Source organism: Monodon monoceros, unplaced genomic scaffold (assembly GCF_005190385.1).
Source record: "Monodon monoceros isolate NGI ecotype Baffin Bay Population unplaced genomic scaffold, NGI_Narwhal_1 Super_Scaffold_18, whole genome shotgun sequence".
Lineage (NCBI taxonomy): Eukaryota > Metazoa > Chordata > Mammalia > Artiodactyla > Monodontidae > Monodon > Monodon monoceros.
This window is the reverse complement of record NW_021703774.1, coordinates 168,975,347-168,995,469: the sequence shown is the minus strand read 5'-3', so window position 1 is coordinate 168,995,469 and position 20,123 is coordinate 168,975,347. Positions and strand designations below refer to the sequence as shown.

General features: G+C 44.8%; 1 protein-coding gene across 3 annotated transcripts in view; it reads left to right on the top strand.

Moving 5' to 3' along the window:
* Window positions 1-1,107: 1,107 nt before the first annotated feature.
* The window catches only part of SPEN (spen family transcriptional repressor), a 93,864-nt gene continuing 74,848 nt past the window's right edge, over window positions 1,108-20,123 (top strand). Inside the window, exon 1 of one of the 3 annotated variants that reach the window (XM_029227939.1) lies at window positions 1,108-1,459. Coding sequence is in view for 2 of the 3 variants with exons in the window: in XM_029227937.1 (XP_029083770.1) it covers window positions 13,075-13,157 (83 nt within the window). In the remaining variant the exon portion in view is untranslated. Of the gene's footprint in view, window positions 1,460-2,037; window positions 2,113-12,722; window positions 13,158-20,123 lie in introns of those variants that run through there. The other 2 variants (XM_029227938.1, XM_029227937.1) reach the window with 2 other exon arrangements.

Genomic DNA, 20,123 nt, shown 5'->3' with positions numbered 1-20,123 from the left:
TCAGGAAAATAGCTTTCAGTATTTCAAATGATACTGGAAGGCACAGAACGGAGATTTTATTGAGTCAATTTGTTATTCACATACTCACAAAGGATTTTAAAAAGAAGTCAAATGGAAGATATTCTCAATAGACAGAAATAAGACATTCCAATCTATTGTTCCAGTTTATAGCTCAGATATAAATAATGGGCTATAAAACCTGATCTGAAAATAGTTGCGCAGTGCGTGCTTCACAGTCAGCCAATGAAAAGCAACGTCTCGTTTCTCCTACAGCTGACAGCCCTCCAAAGACACTACTTTTTTTTTTTTTTAAAGAGACCAACCTCTCGGTTACACTGGCGTTTAGCACCTTTGTTGGGTCTCCCAGCTCCGCAGTTTTAACTTCTATTTGCGGAACGCCACTGTGATTCAAGGCATGGCATTCCAGCGGGCTTAGTACCCCCGGCAGCACAGGGCTGCAGAAAGCGCCTCCACTCTCAGGGTGAAATTACAGCTTCCCACGCTCCAGTTCTGAGCACTACCTTGTAAAATCGATCCCTTTCACACTGCAAGGGTGGGGGTGAGCAATCCCACTTTTCAAGGGCTTAGAGAGCAGGAAGAATTCGGGACTCTGTGCGCGCCTCTCGGAGCTTTTCAGAGGTTCACACGCCGCGCGCACCCGGCGCGTGTCCGGGGCGGGTCGCGGCACAGCCCGAGCCGAGCCCAGAGCCCAGAGGCGAAGAACAAAGGGGATTCGCCCGCCTTCGCTGCCGGAGGCTGCCCGCGCGCGCGCTCGCCGGCCCCGCCCCTCCCCCACCCCTGCGGCTGCGCGAAATGGCGGCCACACCACAAAATGGCAGCCCGAGTGGGCCCAGGCGGAGAAATGAAAGGCGCCGCGGGCCCCTCCCCCACAGCGCAGCAATGCCAGGCCGAGCTTTCTCCTGATGGCAGTCGGGGGCCTCGGCGCGCCTCCTTAGCCGCACGGAGACACCACGGCCTCCCCGCGGCGCCCCGCCGGGCAGCACCGTCCGCCACCCCGCCTCGAGTCCAAACGACGCAGCGGCTTTATGCCTGGACTGCCTCTGCTCTTCCAAACGGGGCCCTCTTCAGGAGTCTCTTAAGGGGGTACAAACTGGAAAGAACTGAGCGTGGCACACCTGACGGGCGACCCTTGCCCGCCCAGATCGCCCCTCGGGCCGGGCGCGGGGAGGGAGCAACCTTTACTAGGGTCTCCACACTCGCAACTTTAGCTCCAGGTCACCAAAGTAAAGAGAGGAAAGGGGTGATCAAAGAAGCCCCCAAATGAGGGGGAACTAAGGAACCAGGGGCCAAAGCCCCAGACCACTCCTTCAGCAGCCACGTCGACCCCAACGCACTGAGCCCACACCCGAGAGCGCAGCGAAGAGCCGCTGGTGGCCCATCGTGCGCGGGCAGCTCCAGAGCGCGGATGTCGGCTTTCCCTCCACCACGCAAACATCCAGTGAGCGTTTTAGGTTTTTCATCGTTCCCCCCTGCCCTCTCCCTTCTCCCTGTGGTGAGGGGCCTCGGGGGCTGGGCACAGGTACAGGAAGGAGCGGTTGCTGTGGTCCCCTTGCTTTTTCCCCTGGCGTAAGGGTCTCGGTGGGCTTGGGCTTTGCTTTGGTCGTGGCTTGATGGAGGCAGGGTGGTGGCGGTGTGCTTTGGATTTTTCGCTTTTCCTTCTCTCAAACGCTCGCTTCCCTGCCCTCCCCATCCCCCAGCTTCCCCTGAGCTCCGTCTTTCCAGAAACTTCTCAGGGAAACTCAGCAAAAAGCCGTAGGCTCCGACACCACCTTCCTCCCGGAGCATGCGCGACGCACTGGGCGACAAGCTCAACGCCCGAGTGTACGAGTGTGAGAGTCGTAGGTGTGCGCGCGCGCGCGCTCGCCTCGCGGGGCGGGGCGGTTCTCTCACAATGAAGGGAATAGGTTTTTCTCCCCTCCCCCAACGTGCCGTCGTTGCGCAAGCGCGTTGAGCCAAGTCCCCTGGCCTTTTGAGAGTAGTGGGGGAGGGGCAGGCCCAAAGCTCTGGAGTCGCTGCTCCGCGCGCCTGCGCACTGGGTTGTCTTGGCCGCGATTTTTCCGCGCAGCTTGTGGTAGTGTATTTGATGGTGAGGTGCGTCTGAACAGCTCGGTTGTGCCCTACTCACTGTGTCCTCTATTCCCTCTCGCGGAAACTGTAGCCTCTTGAGGGGTTATTAATTACGTCTCGCGGGTTTCCTGAAGATTGGCCTTCCCTTTGTGTCTCAGGGCTAAGGTTGCACCGTGTCTCGTTGGCCCCCTTCCACCCCTGCCTGTGCCGGACCCCAGACTGGAATCGGTGACTGGAGTGTGTTGGAGCCTTCTCCCAAGTGGGGGAAACAGCCCTGGCCGAAGGACTGGGTGATGGCCGCGCTGGCTTCCATCAGGAACTGCCTGCAGTTCTTGCTTACTAAACCAAAATAAAGGTGCTCTTTATTTGGTACGCTGCCCTTGGTCCTCGACACCAGCCTCTGCTCGGGCTGGCGGGGCTGGCTGCTGGGTTGGTCCTCCGTGTATGGATATAGACAAAGAAAGGGCCTTGGCGTACCGCTCTGTCTTCATTTGCAGAATTTAGCTTGGAGCGTGGTAACCATAGTAACCGCATTTACTCTCTTAAGGTGCCTATTGTTTTGTTCTCCTTTCCTCCTCCTTTAGGAGTGTGATGGAAATTACTGCCAGAGTTGTAGGTTCTTAACCCGCCCCCCTCCCACCCCAAGCTCTTTACCTTGCCATGTAATCCACTTCCACCCAACCCTGTTTTTGAAATCCAGAAGGTTAAGTAAGGTCGTCTTGGCAGGGCATGGAGGCTTGCCACTTTTCCAGTCTGAGCTTTGTTTCCTTGCCACTCTTCCTTTTGAAGTACCTTCGTTTCCCCAGTGGAGTAATTGTCTTCCTATATTCGTTAGCCGGGTAACGTACCTTCAAAGCTTCAGAGATGTAAGGTTTAAAAGAGGGAGCTTGTTTGCGAAAAAGGCACCTTTCGGGGCTCCAAAAGGCTGACGTGGCGGTTGCAATTTGGCATTTTATCATCGTGATAACTCGCCCGCAGGTGCTAGGGAGCCATTGACCACACCGAGTCCGAGGTCAGTCCAGGTCATCGCTATGGGAGGAGCCACTCAGTGGGTCCCACCTCAGGGAGATCTTTCTTCCTGGTGGGAATTTTGAGTTGGTGCCAGATTACTAGCAGGACCTCTTAGCTATCTCGAGGCTGTTGAAGTTCTAGCAAGCAATAGAATTCTACTCCTGCTAACAAGGCTATACTGTCATTTGAGGCTTGGAAATGACCAGATCAAGAGTCCCTTGAGTTTGCAGAACTTCTGTTAGAGATTCTGCCTTAACAAATTATGGTTAGTGAGAGTATTTAAAGACAAAGTTCCTACAATAAGGATAATGCTACTAAAAAAGGGGAAGAAAAATTTGAGTATGTACGTTTTGCAATTTTAGATAGGCATAAAATCAAAGTTCTTATATGCTGTCTAATAATTAGAATCTTGCAAAACTGATCTCGAGGGAAACAATGTATTTAGGTTGAAAACTATGGAGAACAAAAGTAACCTAGTTTAAAGCCACTTTTTCGGGTGAATGTTTTTTAAGTAAAGGGTTTAGGTTTGGGTGTGTGTTTAAATTATCTTGTGGGGGTGGGCAAAACACAAACTCCTTTTATTAGTTCGTCTCACTGCACCCCTCCCACCAGCTAACAGTATACAGTGAAATCTTTAGTTGTGACTCTTGCTGGTTCTGTTTTCTTAGAAAAAAATATTTTAAGTTAATCTCCTATCTTCAAAGAGAGTTATCTTGGGACTTCCTTGGTGGTGCAGTTAAGAATCCTCCTGCCAAAGCAGGGGACACGGGTTCGAGCCCTGTCTGGGAAGATCCCACATGCCGCGGAGAAGCTAAGCCCGTGAGCCACAACTAACTGAAACCCGCGCGCCTAGAGCCCGTGCTTCACAAGAGAAGCCACTGCGATGAGAAGCCCGCGCACTGCAACGAAGAGTGGCCCCCACTCAACGCAACTAGAGAAAGCCCGGGCGCAGCAACGAAGATCCAACGCAGCCAAAAATAAATAAATAAGAGAGAGTTATCTTGAGGCGAATGCTTTTCAGCCAAAGAATTTTCCAAATAAAACTGTAAGGGGTGGTTCCTAGGACTTTTGTAGTATATAGCCTGAAAAAATTCTATTACCTCCTTTATCAAAATACTGAAATTTAACTTTTAAATATACATTTAAAAATAATTCCAGCATTTAACTCAGAAATGCATCATATCCTACCTAGCCTTTAAACAGAATGTGGTTTTATTTTAAGCCAAAGGTTTCAAGTGTCTAATTATGGAATATCATGTAAAATTAGCAATCATTACCATCCTGAAGATTAATAGCAAAATATTGAAGCAGTTACGTGATCTAAAGAAGCATTACTGGGACTTCCCTGGTGGCACAGTGGTTAAGGATCTGCCTACCAATGCAGGGGACACGGGTTCGAGCCCTGGTCCGGGAAGATTCCACATGCCGCGGAGCAAGTAAGCCTGTGTGCCACAACTACTGAGCCTGCGCTCTAGAGCCTGTGAGCCACAACTACTGAGCCCACATGCCACAACTACTGAAGCCCGTGTGCCTAGAGTCCGTGCTCTGCAATAAGAGAAGCCACTCATTCACTGCAGTGAAGAGTAGCCCCTGCTCGCTGCAACTAGAGAAATCCCGCGCGCAGCAAGGAAGACCCAACGCAGCCAAAAATAAATAAATAAAGGGCATTACTATTAAATAGCAATAATTTAATTAAAATGGAAACAGGTTTTTTTTTTAAATAAATTTATTTATTTTTATTTTTGGCTGCGTTGGGTCTTTGTTGCTGCGTGCGGGCTTTCTCAAGTTGTGGCGAGCGGGGGCTACTCTTCGTTACAGTGCCCGGTCTTCTCATTGGGTGGCTTCTCTTGTTGCAGAGCATGGGCTCTAGGCGCGTGGGCTTCAGTAGACGTGGCACTCAGGCTCAGTAGTTGTGGCTCGCGGGCTCTAGAGAGCAGGCTCAGTAGTTGTGGTGCACAGGCTTAGTTGCTCTGTGGCACGTAGGATCTTCCCGGACCAGGGCTCGAACCCGTGTCCCCTGCATGGCAGGCAGATTCTTAACCACTGCGCCACCAGGGAATCCCAGAAACAGTTTTAAAACATATTTGGAACAAGTTCATGATGTTTTGAATTCTCTACTTCAAACTAGAGCAAGGCTTTCAGAGGAGCAGTAGGGGAGCTTAACACCCGAAGTCTGAAAATGTCAAGACACATGTAATAACTTACTAAATATATTTTATTTGGTATTATTGTTTTTGAGATCCCATCAAGTGCACTTTGATAGTCTTCTCTGAATTAAATAGTAGCCTTGATTTGCATTATGTGTATTCTGCTGACTTCCTGATGTTTAAGTGACGATCTCTTAGACCTGGGGTGTTTTTGCTATTGTATGTCATTTATAATGAAGAGGTTAAGTTTTTTCTCCCATGAGGATTAGTAGTAGAATTTTAAAAGATTGAATGAACTCTCTGAATTAACATAGAGAATAATAACGTTTTGTTCATGTGGGATCTGTTAACATAAATATGTTGATTTAATGTAGTGAAGTATCAGCATTTCAGAGGAGCCCTAAACTAAAGTAACCCAGATGCTGACTTCCAGCTCATTTTACTGTAACTTTTTCTAATTACAAGAGCAATATATGTTAACCAAAGAAAAGTTTAGAAAATATAGATGAATAAGAACTTTAAAAAAAATTGAATTCTACCACATAGGCACAACCATTATTAATATTTGCAAGTATCCTTCCAGTCTATCTTTTATTCAGTGCCATAAACATTAGTAAATTGTATTCACAATTCTAACTATTAGGTATAATCTACTGTATAGCACAGGGAACTCTGCTCAAAGTTATGTGGCAGCCTGGATGGGAGGGGAGTTTGAGGGAGAATGGATACATGTATATGTATGGCTGAGTCCCTTTGCTATGTACCTGAAACTATCACAACATTGTTATTATTTATTTTTTACTTTAAACATTTTATTTATTTCTTTATTTGGCTGTGTTGGGTCTTCGTTGCTTCACGCCAGCTTTCTCTAGTCCTGGCGAGCAGGGGCTACGCTTCGTTGCGGTGCGCGGGCTTCTCATTGCAGTGGCTTCTCTTGTTGCGGAGCACAGGCTCTAGGTGCACGGGCTTCAGTAGTTGTGGCTCGCGGGCTCTAGAGCATAGGCTCAGTAGTTGTGGTGCACGGGCTTAGTTGTTCTGCAGCATGTGGGATCTTCCTGGACCAGGGCTCGAACCCGTGTCGCCTGCACTGGCGGGTGGATTCTTAACCACTGCTCCATCAGGGTAGTCCTTATCACAACACTGTTAATCGGTTATACTCCAATATAAAATAGAAAGTTAAAAAAAAAATAATAAAAGGTATATTAGCAGTATTTCCTCATAGGAGGAAGAAAGTTACCTTTAGCAACTTTCCAAGGAAATGGTGGAAATATAAAAATTGATTTTTTAAAAAAGAAAATATCAGCCATTATATTCATTTCTGGAAAACCAAAAACAATGTGGAATAAATTATTTAGCTTTCTTAGAGAATTGAACAGTAAAGTAGATTATGAAGTGTTATGCTGAAAGAATGATTTCGAGAAGGACTAGCTAGCTAATACTATTCAACTGATTGGCGTTTTGATCATTTATGTATACATAATTTCACTACAGTGAGCCTGCTATATCAAAATAAATCCGTTAATAGACTGGTCTGTCTTTTTCACTAGTTGACCCTCAGAACTAGCAAGATGTCAAACACTCTTTGACAATAATATATTAGTGTTGTCTGTTTTATTTTCTACTGTTTAGGAAAAAGCAAAAAACAAAAACCAAACCCTGATTCTAATAATAGGAGTTTGTTAGTATTGACAAGTTCTCATGTGGTTGGGTCTTTGATCATTTTAGAGCTAGTTAATATATATTTATATGATGCCTTTAGGAACAGTGTTTATATTTTAAATATATGTTTTCTCATGAAACAGTTCAATTTTAATAGTGTGGAACTCGATAGGTAACAAAATTTTTGTTAAATATCTGGTAACTATTCTGTTCTCCTGTTTAAATGGTGATAGTAATTTATCTGCTCTATTGGCTAGGTTACCATTCAGAGCCTGAGTTTGAGGCTCAGATGCTTTCCCCAACTGGGCTTCCATTATGCATGACTGAACTCTTTGAGCACATCTAGCATGCTAAATACAGGTGCTCTTCACAGTGTGAAATAAGACCTGATTAAAAGCACATCTTTTTTTTTTTTTTTTTTTTTTTCTCGGTACGCGGGCCTCTCGCTGTTGTAGCGTCTCCCGTTGCGGAGCACAGGCTCCGGACGCGCAGGCTCAGCGGCCATGGCTCACGGGCCTAGCCGCTCCGCAGCATATGGGATCTTCCCGGACCGTACGAACCCGTGTTCCCCGCATCGGCAGGCTGACTCTCAAGCACTGCGCCACCAGGGAAGCCCAACACATCTGTTTTTTTTTTTTTTGCGGTACGCGGGCCTCTCACTGTTGTGGCCTCTCCCGTTGCAGAGCACAGGCTCTGGACGCGCAGGCTCAGCGGGCCCAGCCACTCTGCGGCATGTGGGATCTTCCCGGACCGGGGCACGAACCCGTGTCCCCTGCATCGGCAGGCGGACTCTCAACCATCTGCGCCACCAGGGAAGCCCAACACATCTGTTTTAATTCCACTTTTCAAATGCCTCTGCTTTAATGTCACCTTTCTGAATTGTCTTTCACACTCAAATGGGGAAATTCACTTCACCATCCATTTATCATAGATGAGAGAAGAGATCACACCCTACTTTTTGATCATTTTCAGTGAGCGTCAATTATTAATTGTTAGACTAAATTAAAAAAAATCAGAATAAGAGTGGGTTGTATTTCTATTGAAAACATACAAAAATAAATGCTTATGAAAAAAATTTGTAAATATTTGTAACAAGGACAGAAACAAAGAAAAGCTTTCCCAGTGTTTCCTGATACATTGCCAATAAACATGAAAGCACTGAGAAAACCCAACACTTGATTTGGGGCTGTGCAAAGGGCATGTACTTATCAGTTTTGTTGTTATTAAGAGTTTTGCAATAGAAAAAGTCAGCAAAAGAGTGCAAGGAACTTCGTACTTGATATGCAATCACTGCATGTTGATTTGATTATAAGACCTGGCTATAATCCTGAAAATGTTATAAATTGATCATGGTATGTTTTTAACTTCAACTGATGCTTACTTTTGGTATTCATATGAAATTAGCAGTCAACTTAATAGTATTCATGATATTTTTATTCTGTGTTACTTCCAAATACTTTTACATATATTATCTCATTTGATACTTCTAGCAACCTAGAAGTTTGATTTGATACTTTTTGATTTGATTTGATTTGATTTGATACTTCTAGCAACCTAGGTAGAGAAAACAGATATTTTTATCCTCATTTTGCAGATAAGGGTATTGAGACTTTGAGGATTTAATTGACTTTACCTAGGCTGTATAGCCAGTGACAAAATTGGAACTGGAATTTTTGACTCTTTATTTATTTTTAAAAATTTATTTATTTTTGGCTGCATTGGGTCTTCGTTGCTGTGCACGGGCTTTCTCAGAGCGGGGGGGCTACTCTTTGTTGCCGTGCGCAGGCTTCTCATTGCGGTGGCTTCTCTTGTTGTGGAGCATGGGGTCTAGAGCACAGGCTCAGTAGTTGTGGCACATGGGCTCAGTAGTTGTGGCTCATGGGCTCTAGAGCGCAGGCTCAGTAGTTGTGGTGCACAGGCTTAGTTGCTCCGAGGCATGTGGGATCTTCCCGGACCAGGGCTCGAACCCATGTCCCACTGCGCCACCAGGGAAGCCCCTGGAATTTTTGACTCTTAACCCAGAGGTACTTCCATTATACTATAATGTCTCTCATTCATACCATCAGTGTTTTTCAGTATCCCCCAAAGTTCAAGGTCAAGTAGCATTATGCTGAAAGAATCTGTTAGGAGCATGGACATTACTTTTAACCTGCAAATATTAACTTTTATAGAGATGGATAGAATTCCCACCTGAATTGCTCATTTGAACTTAGCATCTATAATGTGAACTATTTTTCCTTCAAATGAATCTGCCTTATTGAAATTAGAATAATATTTTTGGGGGCATCATAGGAACACATTAAAAATTTGAACAGAAATGAAATTTGTTTTACACATTAAATAATCTGCATGTCTATTTAAGCTGATGTATTGACACTTTATAAACTGAGAATTCTCTTTTGAGAAGTGTGTATCAGATTTTTTAAAACCCAAGAAGCTAAAATGAACACCTTGGGTGCCATTTTTGGTGTCTGTAATTCTGAAAACAAGTATTTTGATGAAAGTAACACTTCAAGAGAATCTGAGTATGAGGTGCTATCGAATGATGTTTAATGGAATTTTGCGAGCATGTGTGTGTGTGTGTGTGGTGTGTTTGTGTGTGTGCGCGTGCAGGCGCGTGCCTTGCTGCTTGTGGGATCTTAGTTCCCTGACCAGGGATTGAATCTGGGCCCTGGGCAGTGAAAGCGTGGAGTCCTAACCACTGGACTGCCAGGGAATTCCCTAGCCTTTATATTGTTAAACAGAGACGGTTTCTCAGTTGTTTGATAAATCTCTGGTAAAATGAGAAATGATAATTAACTTAATTTGGCATTTGCTAATCGTCTTTTTGATATCCTGTGATCTCTAAAGGTCTTTGGGAGAACTTTAACTCAACTTTGTTTAACAATTTGTATGTTAGTAATTTTCCACGCAATTTCTCTTCTGTTACCTCCCAAAGGTGGGGAGCTTGAAAGTATTTGCAAACAACTTTGTCCATTTCAAATTAAATTTTATATAAAAATTATGTATCTACTCTGCTTTCTACATGGGGAAACAGCACTGCTGTAACAAGACCTTTAGGATACTCTAAGAGAACTACATTTAAAAAAAATTTAGCTGGCAAACATGTTGCTTTTAATTTTCATTTAATGTCTCCTTATTCTTGTGCCATGGAGAAAGTATAAATACCTCTTAGTTGGTTCTTTGTTTTAGCTTATCCTTTTACTGTTCTGTGGGAGTACATAGATGGATACAAAATACCACATTTAATAATGACTCTAACGAGGCTCTCTTCTAATGATTTTGCTCTGAAAGCCCCCCACCCCTTTTCAGCCCTTTAATTTTCTTCAGCATGATTTTAACTGAAGGCTGCCTTCAAGGTGAGATATGCCCTTTATTTCTCTAATTGCAAGGTGGTGTTTTCTGAATCCTCTTCTTTGTTGCCCCTTTTAGTGTGATTGAGCTCAGCCTTTTCTGTTCTTCCTGGTGACACGAAGAAGATGCAGCTAATTCAGGGCCTATCAGGTTTTATTTATTTCATTTTTTAAAATTTATTTATTTATTTTTGGCTGCGTTGGGTCTTCGTTGCTACACGCGGGCTTTCTCTAGTTGCGGCGAGCGGGGACTACTCTTTGTTGTGGTGTGCGGGCTTCTCATTGCGGTGGCTTCTCTTGTTGAGCACGGGCCCTAGGTGTGTGGGCTTCAGTAGTTGTGGCTCATGGGCTCAGTAGTTGTGGCTTGAGGGCTCTAGAGCACAGGCTCAGTAGTTGTGGTGCAAGGGCTTAGCTGGTCCGCGGCATGTGGGATCTTCCCGGACGGGGGCTCGAACCCGTGTCCCCTGCTTTGGCAGGCAGATTCTTAACCACTGCGCTCCCAGGGAAGCCCCGCCTATCAGGTTTTAAATGAGTAATTTACATAATATTTTAAAATGTGTTTCAAATTGTGGTTGCTAATATTGAAATTTATGCTTCGTGGAAAAATGCCCATCGGTTCAACACTAACTGCAGCCACATATACAGAACTATGAAGTTCATGAGTTTAGGTAACAGTGTGCTGGCCTGACACTCCTTATGTGATAGTTGTGGCAAATGTAAATGGCTAATCCTACGTCTGAATGTAGGTTGATTTGCTTTCACTTTTACTGAGGAATCAATTCCATAATATTTTCAAGAACAAAAATTTCCATATCATTTAATGACTCTGATTTGCATGAAGACAAGGTCAACCTCTGTGGTGGCGTTAAAGGCCTTAACTGAATTATGAATGAGTGCCGTTATTGTGGTGGTGCTTTTTCTAACTTTTCTAAACCACCTCTTTCCATTTCTGCCTGTTACTGGCCGGCCCCTCCCCCCGCAAAAAAAGTGTGTTGAAATAGAAAATGTAAACATAAGCCAGAAAAATAGCATAGAAAAAAATTAAATTACCTGGCTCAAAATCTAGAATTTTTAGAAGTAACTTGTCAAAATTCCAAATATTATTTCAATGGATGGTAAGGTTATTACCTGAGCTAGCACATCTTGTTCTGTAATTGTTGCAACTGTGTAAGTAAGACAAGGGCTTGCTTAGCCTTCTAACATCCTGAGAGAGGAAGGAAGAGAGACGATCTTAGCTGAGAGTTGAGTAGACCTGCTGAGATCAAGTTTAAGTATAGTATAGACTATTAAACCAAATGCAAGAAAAGTTGATGTGACTCTCTGACACATCATTAAGAAGCTTATGTTAAACTATATGGCAAACAAAAAAACTACTTGGAGCTTTACCATCTGTGGAATTAAAGAAACAATTTATGCACAGGTGACCCCATATATTAGTGCTATTTATTATGGTGACCATATTTTCCAATTCAAAATAGCACAGTTTGATGATAAGTTGGCTTGTATCAATATTTATGGAGAAAGTGAATGAGATCGAATATTTAAAATCTGGTCTGTACCTAAAGCACTACACCGGTGATATTTTATTTCTGTAGATAGAAAATGTAAAAGAAAGCTGAGTTACTGACTGTTCTAAAAAATTCCATTTTTTCTGGACTCAGTACTGTTGCCTTAATTTTGTGGGTTTTCCCCGGGGTTCTGTAAACTAAAAGGTTCAACTGTAGGCTTTAAAATTTAAAAGCTTTTAGGCCTGGAAAGGCTGGAGTTCTAATCCCCTCCTCGGCTTAGATATTAAATTATATAGCAAATCCTCTGAGGGGAACACCATCAGACATGTAACCGTCTCACTTCATTCAGTTCTATTCCTGGTATGCCATAACGATCAGCAAAGAGAACGTGCAAACGGTTTCGCAAGATTCTATATAAAATGAAGTTGCTTAATGTTACATTCTTGGGAGGGATGGGTTTCTGAAGCCGTCACAGCTTAGCTGGGCCGTGAGAAGGGCGGCCTTGTTCTGACACTTTCCCAAGCAGGCGCGGCTCTAAGTGCCCGGAAACGCCAGAAGCTGGCCAAAGGTGAGCAGGGGAAGAGGTCCTGGCTTCTCCTAGCAGAGAAGCCTTGGCAGCCGCTTTGACACGCAGCCCTGTGAATACCAACCCCCTTTCTCTCTTTTATTCCCCCAGGCCAGCGCCTGGGACCCCCTACTCGAGGGGCCGGAGGCTATGCCTAACTCTGCAAGCGCGGGGCCCCAGGCCTGACACGGCGCCCGCCCTAACAGAGCGCTGCGCGCCTGCGCACCGGGACCGAGCGCGCGAGCGTTCCTTCCTGGCCCTGCGTTCCTCCCTCCCCCGCGCGCCTGCGCATCGGCTGGGAGGAACTCGGCGTCTCAGCCTCAGCGGGCTGTCGGGAGGCTGCGCGCGCGCCCGAGGTGAGGGAGGCGGGTCGCGCGCGCCGGTGGGAAGCGTCCGGCTGCCACAGCGCCGGCTCCGTCGTAGTCGCTGCCGCCCGGGTCTCGCTCGCCCCTCCTACCCGCTCCCCCTCCCGCCGCCTCCCGAGCGCATGCGCCGCCGGAGCGCGGGGGTCGGCTTCGGGTGTGTGGTGGCGGCAGAGCGGAGCTGCGAGGCCCGAGAGTCAGAACCTGGGGGAGAGGGATGGTCTCTGCACGGGGGGGAGCCGGAGGAGCCGCCGCCGCTGCCGACGCCACCGCCGCAGCCGCCGCCGCCGCCGCCTCGGCGCCCGCCTCCCGGCGCTGACGGGCTCGTACGAAGCCGGCGAGGGGGAACCAGCACCAGCGGTCGCCGGCACACCGCCCAGCATGGTCCGGGAAACCAGGCACCTCTGGGTGGGCAACTTACCGGAGAATGTGCGGGAAGAGAAGATCATCGAGCATTTCAAACGGTGAGTGACATGAGGCCCGGGGCCGCGCTCTCTCCTCGGGCGCCGCTGGCCCCTCCGGCCCGTTGCCGGCCCCTCCCCGTGCGCGGAACTGGTGAGGAGACCCGGGCCAGACCCACGGACGGGTGCGGGAGGCGCCCGGCTGCCTGGCCGCTGCTCGGCCCGTGTCGCGGCGTTGGGCCTCGGGCCTCGGCGGAGCGGGCCTGGCTGCCGCCCTCTCCGTTCCCAATAAGGAGGCGGCTGTCTCTCGGCCTCCGCGAAGACGGCGCCAGGAGGGTGCCGTCAGGCTGGCCAGCCGGCGGTGGGATCGCGTCCTAGCGCGCCGCTACCACGGCTCCGAGCAGCCGCCCCCGCCGGCCCGGCAAATGCGGCGGAACCGAGCCGCCGACGGGCCGGGACCCGAACCCCTACCCCGCCCCGACAGCCCCCGGCCCGGCCGACTCCAGAGTCCCGCAGCAACTCGCGCTCCTCGCTCTGCGGACGCGTGGACATGTCTGACCTAGAGAGGGTTTTGTGGGGAAAGGAAAGGTTATACAAAAACAAAAGTCTTGGTAGGTATCGTAGGGATATCTCGGAACTGGGAAGACCCTGCTGGATTTTAGGGACCTCTCACGGAAGGTTCACAGACCTAGAAACGAAATGGAAATGGCAAACGCAAATGTTTTGATTTCTTCCCCTTGTTTATGTGGGGTTGGGTGGGGGGTGGTGTCTGAAAATAAGTTGGTGCGTCTGTTTCGGCTCTTTTCGCCTTCCTCCCTTTGGCGCTCTGGGGTCTCTGGATGAGGAGGGTGGTGGGGACCGAGTGCTCGCTGAGGAGGAGCCACCTCATGTAGCAGAGTCCCCACCGCGCTGTGCTCCCAGCCTCGGGAATCTCCGCTGCTGCGGCCGCGCCGGCGTTAACACTGCAGAGCCTTTTTTAAAAGGATGGTGTTTCCCTCCCACCCAGGATTCCTAAATCAGTGGTTAAAAAATGCATGCCTTTTCAGATTAGAAGATGTAGCTCTTTTAAAAAAAGATGTAGCTTTTAAAAACGTTCTTCCCAGAATATTTTTTTTTGTTCATAGCGGAGTAGGAATGAATGTTCTTATTACATTTTACTTATTTAGTAGCTTTTACCGTTTGATTTTGTTTTGTGAAATCTATGTGGGTCATAGCTGATAGAGCCCTCCATGTGAAATACTGAAAATGACGGTTTACTTACACTGGTAAATTGAGAAGGACTGTAGCAGATATGTGATTGCCCTCGAAAATTACTGTTTCTTGCGATATTAAAGACTGCGGAAGGTTTTAAGTTTGGTATACTCTAAATTCCTCTTACTATCTAGTGAGTGAAGGGGAAATTATGGAGCGCCCTTATTAGTGAGTCACCATGGGAAAAAGAGATTGCGTCGCTTGCTCTTAAGCAGCTTGCATAAGGAAATGGAAGCAGAGGCAGCGGAGCTCCGCTCTTTCAAATGGAGGATCATTGATTCTGTTGGTGGTTGCTGTTACTGGGGTATTAAATCTTCACCGCTGGAGCGCGCGTCTGCGCGTGTCCGCGTGTGAAAAGGAGCCTGGAATAGTGAGGCCGTTCATAACCCACTAAAGCTGTCTTCGTTAGGACTGGGGGAGGCGCGCTTCCAGGCACTCCCGGTGTTTTACTACGTTGTGCTGAGAAATCAGGCAGCGGGAAGGCAGGAGCAAAAACTCGCCTCTATCCCCTGTGACAAAGGGGAGATCTCGGGCTCAGTGGGGAAACAGATGGGAACTCTCCGTGGCGCTGCTCCACCCCTTACCCCATATGGAGGCCCCATATCTTCAGTGTTTTGGTGGAAAAATCATTTAGGTGCAGATTATTGGACTGGAAAAGCCACTTAGATGTGCTCACTTTTATCTCCTTGTGGACCTTCTCTGTAGGTGTCTGCCTGGGAAATTCGTATGCACCGACGTGCAAACACGTGCATTGCAGCATTTGCTTTGCCCCCTCAGTATCATGTGGCCAGACGTGTCATTTCGCATTATGCAGATTCTAGAGACACTGTATGCCTATCGCGGGGAGTTTGACCCCTCTGCAAGATGAGGGGTTAGAGAGGAAAGAGGAAATCGTCCGAGGGAGTTTTGGAAGGTTTTTTAAGTGGATGGTGCTGCCGGCCGGCTTGTGTGAATGACTTTCTAAAATGGCGGCCAGGACCCACTTTAAGTGGGAATCAGCAGAGCAGATCTCAGAATGCACAGAGGGAGGAGCGGGCAGAGGATGCGAGCTGCCTTGGAAAGCGGCGGTCTGGAGGAACGTTGCTGTGTTAAAGAGGGCTTAGCTTGGCACATTGCTCACGACTGCATTTAAAGGAGTGTGTTACGTATTGCAGAGCAAAAGCAGATGCTATTGATAAGATTATCTTAAAACTAAGTAGACCTAGTGTCCCTGAAATTCCTTTATTTTAAAAGCGACTTTTGAAAATTTTAAACAAGTTTGCTTAGTTCTTTGGGTAGATGGTGCATTCTTAGTGGGTTTAAAGAGTGTAAAAAGGTTTACAGAGAAAAATCTCCTCTTTACCCCGACCCTGGGAATTCCAGTTCCCACTCTCCCCTTCCCATCTCCACCCCGTAACGGGTAATCTTTATTTCTGGCTTCTTGTGTATCCTTAAAACGGGTACAAGAAATGTTCTTGCTGATCCAGCTGTGAAGCTAAATGGACTTTGTTTGGAGAAATTCAAGGTCTTTTCTCCTTATTGTAGAAAATGTTTTGTAAAGTGTGTGGTTGCTACCGGGAGGAAAACTAAATGTGAATAATTTAAGTGAAAGGGATAAAACGGTGCTTGTACCAGAATGAGAGTTCTGCAAGAAAATTTAAGAACATCCAATTCTGATGTCTTCTAGAAATCATAATGAGAAAAACCATGCAATACCTATACTAGAACTGAGGTTGAAGTGCCTACTTTTACCGTTTTCCCTAGCTGATTTCAACATTAATAACTGTTTTACAGGATTAAGAGGTGTACACTGGGAATACATTATATAAAATGTTTTCAAAATGAATGTTCTCGTAACGGTGATTAGGCTTTTGTAGTAAGTATTTGGATTAAAAAAATGATTAAATGAGGCAGCTTTGGGAGCAGGGCAGTTTAAGAGGCATTTGGGATGGGGGAGGGTCAGAGCCAATTCTTTTATTTATATTTTGATTAGTGCTTTTGGTAGAAAATAGGTTGAGGGAAGGTTGCTGATTTGGCTTTTTTTTTTCCCTCTGTGCCAAAGAAAGAGCAAACCTTTAAAATGTAATCAGAACATTTTCAAAATTTGGCTTTACCTTCTTGCAATAAGAATAATCTATTGTGCTCATGATTTTAACAGCATTCAATATGCTGATTGAAAAGAATTAAATGAGTATTTCTGAATCAGATTTAGTTAACAAAGATCCATTGCAGGGACTGAATTTGCACAATAGAGAAAGTCCTTTCCTTTGTATGGTATGTTAGCTGGATTGAAGGGGGAAGGGAGGAGTTATACAACAATTGGTCGCTGTCTTAGTTGTTAGAGGGAGAGAGGTGTGTGCAAAGGCGACTCCCTGAATTAGAATGAGCAAATGAATAGAACCCTTTAAAGGACATAAAAGTCTCTGTATCTTATTTTCAGGTTTGAAGTAAATCACATATTCAGGTTCTTCCCATCCATTCTCCAGTTCTAGAGAATAAGTTAAAGATCACACAGATGTTGAGCAAGGTAGCAGCTCATGTAAAAATTTTGTCAAAGAATGAAACTCATTTAAAAGTGTTTTGTTTTCTTAACTTTATTTTATCTTGCTGCGGTCACTTTCTTTAACCTCTTTATTGGAGTATAATTGCTTTACAATGCTGTGTTAGTGTCTGCTTTATAACAAAGTGAATCAGCTATACATATACATATATCCGCATATCTTCTCCCTCATTTTGCTAACTTTACATGTCCAATCATAATAGTTTTCCTGAGTTTAAATAGCTGGAATATATGTTATGTTACATGAAATTGGTTTACTTCTGGGACACAATATAAAGTATTGTGGTAAAGTTTCCTTGTCCTTACATACTCCTATAACTAGAGATACTTTTAGACTTAAACAAATTTGACTCCCTAGCCCGCATCACTGCTACATGGTTTATTCTTTTGAGCTGAGCCAGTTTCTTTGAAGAAACACCTTTGTTTTTGAATGTTATAATTTTGAATACCTATTTTCATGACAGGCTTTTTGAACGTTAAAAAAAGTAAAGTAAAATAATTTTACACTTATCTTGAGAAATAGCATTAGAAACTAATACAGAATACTTGCGATGTTGTATTTTATTTCCTGAGTTAGAATGCTTCTGGCAGATTGGAGGAAAACATAGGGCTCAGTGCCAAGAAGAATGATGGTGTTTGACTTGTATAGAGGGCACCTTTTCCCAACTACCTTTCTTGTGGACTCTTGATTGCTCAGGCGTTGTATTGTTTGGTATGCTTATGAAGAGATTTCGGGCTTGATTTAGGAGACATTTTTAATCCTGTACGCACCAGTGGTTTGGAAAGACTTGTATAAAAGTTATAGAGATAGTGGTAATGTGGAAGTTTTTCCAAATATTCTTCCAAGTCTCATTTTCCTCTTAGTTTGAAATTTTGCCTAAATTAAAATAAAAATTGAAATATTTCATGAAAACTGGCATATTCCAGTTGGAGACTATATATTTTTTTGCTTTTACTTTTAAGACTCCCTAGTGTTTGAGCTGTATTTAACTAGTCACAGTGTTTAGAGTAAACACTGTAGGCTGAAAAATACCTTGAGTGTGTATATTCATTCAGATCGTGCTCCTGAATGTTGATATTGGATGATTTGAAATAAATAGTTGTTCGTCAACTTTAAACTGACATATTAGTCTGCTGAACAAGGAGACTAAATAACGTAACACTTTTCTATAGTTCAATTTCTAACCTTTACTGTTTGTTTTGTTTAATGTTTTCTTTATTATTATATGTCTTACAGCCACTCAAAAGTTTTTTTAAATTTTCTTTCTTTCTTTCTTTTATTTTATTTTATATTTTGGCTGCGTTGGGTCTTCGTTGCTGCTCCCGGGCTTTCTCTAGTTGCGGCAGGCGGGGGCTACTCTTTGTTGCAGTGCGTGGGCTTCTCATTGTAGTGGTTTCTCTTGTTGTGGAGCATGGGCTGTAGGCGCGCGGGCTTCAGTAGTTGTGGCACGCGGGCTCAGTAGTTGTGGTTCACGGGCTCTAGAGCCCAGGCTCAGTAGTTGTGGCGCACGGGCTTAGTTGGTCCGCGGCATGTGGGATCTTTCCGGACCAGTGCTTGAACTCGTGTCCCCTGTATTGGCAGGCAGATTCTTAACCACTGCGCCACCAGGGAAGCCCGCTACCCATATTTTGAATGAAAATAGCATACTCTATTGTGGAAACCAATTAGGATGTTTAATCAATTTATTAGAAATTACATAATTTTGTGTGCTGTCTAGCTGGTTTTTTGTGTGTGGAAATACGCTTTGCAGTGAAAAGATGTTCTTGGTATGATGTTAAAGTATTGCAACATTCTGATTTTTCCCCCTACATGTGTCACTGTCTGCCAAGTTGAAAATTATAAACATCTAAAAAAACCCCACAACGGGATGTCTCTATAAAACCCTAACTTAAATTTGGCGAATTTTTGGATTTAATTACTTAGGATTTCATTTTGAGTATAGGGATGAATTGAAATCTAGCATGTTTAAAGATTTTTATTATATAAGAACTGCTCCACCTCTTACAGCTAAGGAATATTTCTGGGAAAATTCAAATGGAAGACACCTATTATTGCTTGTGTTATGCACTTGGTGGTAGATTTTTAGTCCAGCATTAAACTCTGGGGGTATGTGTATGTCTTTGTATCTTTGTATTAGATGCTGAGTTTGGGTTACACTGACAAATGAAATTAAGGTTTTTCTGTTTATATCTTGTATTGGCTTTGTTACATTCTTATCATGTTTACACACAGTATGTGTACTTTTACATATAATACATTTATAGTTTCTTTGATTCTTAAAATTGACTCTGATTTTTTAGAAAAATACCCCATCATTTTATTCCTTTGATTAAAAAACTAGGGGCTTCCCTGGTGGCGCAGTGGTTGAGAGTCCGCCTGCCGATGCAGGGGACATGGGTTCGTGCCCCGGTCCAGGAAGATCCCACATGCCGCGGAGCGGCTGAGCCTGCGCGTCCGGAGCCTGTGCTCCGCAACGGGAGACGCCACAACAGTGAGAGGCCCGTGTACCGCAAAAAACAAACAAACAAAAAACCAAAAAACTAGGATATTTTTACTCAAAAACACTTTGTATTTTACAACTATATTGGATGTATAGTGATTTGCATCTTTTGTAAGTCAGTAAATTGGTAGGTGGTGGATTTTTGTTTCAACCATTAATTTTTAAAATTTATGCTGTCTGCAATAAAGGCTCTTTTTCACTCAAGATATTTTTATTCTTTATTTTTAAAATTTTTTGATTTTTATGTTTTGGTCACGTGGCACAGCATGCAGGATCTTAGTTCCCCGACCAGAGATCGAACCCATGCCCCCTGCAATGGAAGCAAGGAACCCTAACTACTGGATTGCCAGGATATTCCCCACTTAAGATTATTTAAGTAACCTCGGATGAAAAGAAAAAAGATTTAAAAAGTTTATCACTTTATTATATCAAAAGGGTGTTAGAATGAAAACTATTACTATTTAGACCAGAATTTAGGAGGAGGTACTTAAATTTGGATAGGAAAATAGTATGTCTTTATTTTTACTAACTTCTTAATCAGAATTTAGCATTTCCATCAATTATAACTGTATTGTGGTGTAGTACCAACATGGTAGTATGAGTAGTACCTGTGATGATTTCACCACCAACGCCAATCAGATGTATTTTCATATTTTACATTACAGTTGTTGCATATATTTCATTTATGCTCATCACAACTTGGAAATGACAGTAGCTATTAGACCTGCTGCTAAATAC